This window comes from Tigriopus californicus, chromosome 12 (genome assembly GCF_007210705.1).
Source record: "Tigriopus californicus strain San Diego chromosome 12, Tcal_SD_v2.1, whole genome shotgun sequence".
NCBI lineage: Eukaryota > Metazoa > Arthropoda > Copepoda > Harpacticoida > Harpacticidae > Tigriopus > Tigriopus californicus.
Window position 1 is genome coordinate 7,064,608 of NC_081451.1, and position 2,344 is coordinate 7,066,951.

The 2,344-nt window shown below is 48.8% G+C and overlaps 1 protein-coding gene across 1 annotated transcript; it reads left to right on the forward strand.

Annotated features, from left to right (window-relative positions):
• Positions 1 to 6: 6 nt before the first annotated feature.
• LOC131891426 (ubiquitin-like modifier-activating enzyme 5) lies at positions 7 to 2,344 on the forward strand. The gene is given in 5 exon segments (XM_059240982.1): positions 7 to 439; positions 910 to 1,076; positions 1,277 to 1,600; positions 1,691 to 1,856; positions 1,933 to 2,344. Coding segments are annotated over 5 exon segments (1,248 nt in total). The 5' UTR covers positions 7 to 109; the 3' UTR covers positions 2,194 to 2,344.

A 2,344-nucleotide genomic window follows, 5' to 3' on the forward strand; every position in this document is an offset into this window, starting at 1 on the left:
CAAGTGGGCCCACCTCATCCACATCTACATCCAAATCGAAAATCGAAAAGATAGAAATTAGCGCCTGAAGATTGAGTGTTGAGTGCTACTGCCCGGCCTTGGTTTCAACATGTCCAATCCGGACGTTGGTCAACTCCAATCACGGATTGCCGATTTGGAAGGGCTTTTGGCCGCGGCTCAGGGGACTGGCTCGTCTTTGCCGTTGACGGATGCCGGGTTACCTGGACGAGCTAAGATCGCGGCCATGAGCTCGGAAGTGGTGGACTCGAACCCGTACTCGCGACTCATGGCCCTCAAGCGCATGGGCATCGTGGACAACTACGAGAAGATCCGAGACTACACGGTAGCCGTAGTGGGCGTGGGCGGAGTGGGTTCGGTCACGGCCGAGATGTTGACCCGCTGAGGTATCGGCAAACTCATCCTTTTCGATTACGACAAGGTGAGATAGTTTGGCAATGATCATCAGCAAGTCCAAAACCAAACCAGGCTAACTCAATAACTGAAATAAACGAACTGGAGGAAGGAAAGAAAAAAGAAAAAAAGCCATAATTTCAGTTCCAAGAGATATTTGATTGAGTTCATGAGGCTCTTCCATAGAGGCACTCTTCATTCCTCTGCCACCTTTCAAGGTTCGGGGACAGTTATGGGGCGAACCCAAACCCCTCAATATACAAAATACTAATTGGGGACCATCATAAACCATGAAAAAAATAAATGTCCGTATCCATAAACCATAAACCATAAACAGCAACAGAGGGTAATAACACGTGTAAAGATCCAACGTGACTGCTCCACCTGCTTTGAATGAATCAAATTGAGTGGTGGATAAGGAAACCAAAATGAGACGCAGCTCGCTCGATCCTGGGACAATTGCCTTCGGCTTATGCTTCATTTGATTGGTCTTTACAGGTTGAGTTGGCTAACATGAATCGGTTGTTCTTCCAACCGCATCAAGCGGGCTTATCCAAGGTAGATGCAGCCGCCAAAACCTTAGCATCCATCAACCCGGACGTGATATTCGAGACGCACAACTACAACATCACCACGGTGGACCACTTTGACCATTTCATGTCCAGGCAAGTCGAAGTAGTCCGTTCAGTCAGTATAACGTCACATCAGGGCGGACCTACCTCTAAATTCAAGAACCGTTTGTACAATTTGTTCTCAATTTCAATCTTCATCAAGCGATAAAGATTGGCTTTAATAGATGACCAACTCTCTTACCTGATCCTTAGGGTTGATGTCCGCTAACCTGTCCAGCACTCCTCAATTACAGAATCAGTCAAGGGTCGTTGGTTGAGGGTCAGCCCGTGGATCTGGTGTTGAGTTGCGTAGACAATTTCGAGGCCCGCATGGCCATCAACAAGGCCTGCAACGAACTGGGGCAAACCTGGTTCGAAAGCGGCGTGTCCGAGAATGCCGTGTCCGGTCATATTCAGTTCCTGGTCCCGGGGGAAACCGCCTGCTTCGCTTGTGCACCGCCCTTGGTCGTGGCCAGCAATATTGACGAGAAAACGCTGAAACGCGAAGGCGTATGCGCTGCCAGTTTGCCCACCACCATGGGCATTGTGGCCGGGTTTCTCGTTCAAAACACTCTCAAGTAAGCCATCAAGCCATTCATTTGCTGTAGCTCGCTTCCAGGGACACTCCAATTGAAGAAGAATGGGTTGGTTTCTTTTCTTCGCCCCAGGTATTTGCTGAAGTTTGGCGAAGTCTCGCAGTATTTGGGCTACAACGCCATGGTGGATTTCTTCCCCAAGATGCCCGTCCGACCCAATCCTGAATGCGATGAATACCATTGTGTCCAACGTCAAAAGACGTATCAGCAGGAACTAGCCCGCCGAAAGGCCGAGGAGGTATGCATTTCTTTTGGAATACAATCTTCGTGGTATTGATCCAATGTGGTGTCTGATTGTGGCCGTCTTTTTTCAGCCTGAAGTGGCTCCGGTCCTAGTGGAGGAGGATGTGGTTCACGGGGATAATAGTTGGGGAATATCTCTGGTGAGTGAAGATGCGGAAGAGACTAGTGCCACTGCCATGAGTGGAGAGACGCCGGAGGTCGTGGAAGGTGTTTATCGGGCCTACGAACGGCCCAAGGAGGCCAAACCCACTACAGAATTAGAGCCCAGTGATGCTGCCTCGAAAGTGGAACAATCTCTGGATGAGCTGATGAAGCAAATGCAGTCACTTTGAATAGGACGGATCGACGTCAATGATTACTTTGTTATATTTTCGTTACGTTTGCTGTGTTTCTACTACAAGAATATGGTCATTACAAATCTGTGTAAATCGTCTCCAAGTTCTCCCAAGAGAGGGAGGGAGGGATTTCTTGTTTTGGTCGTAA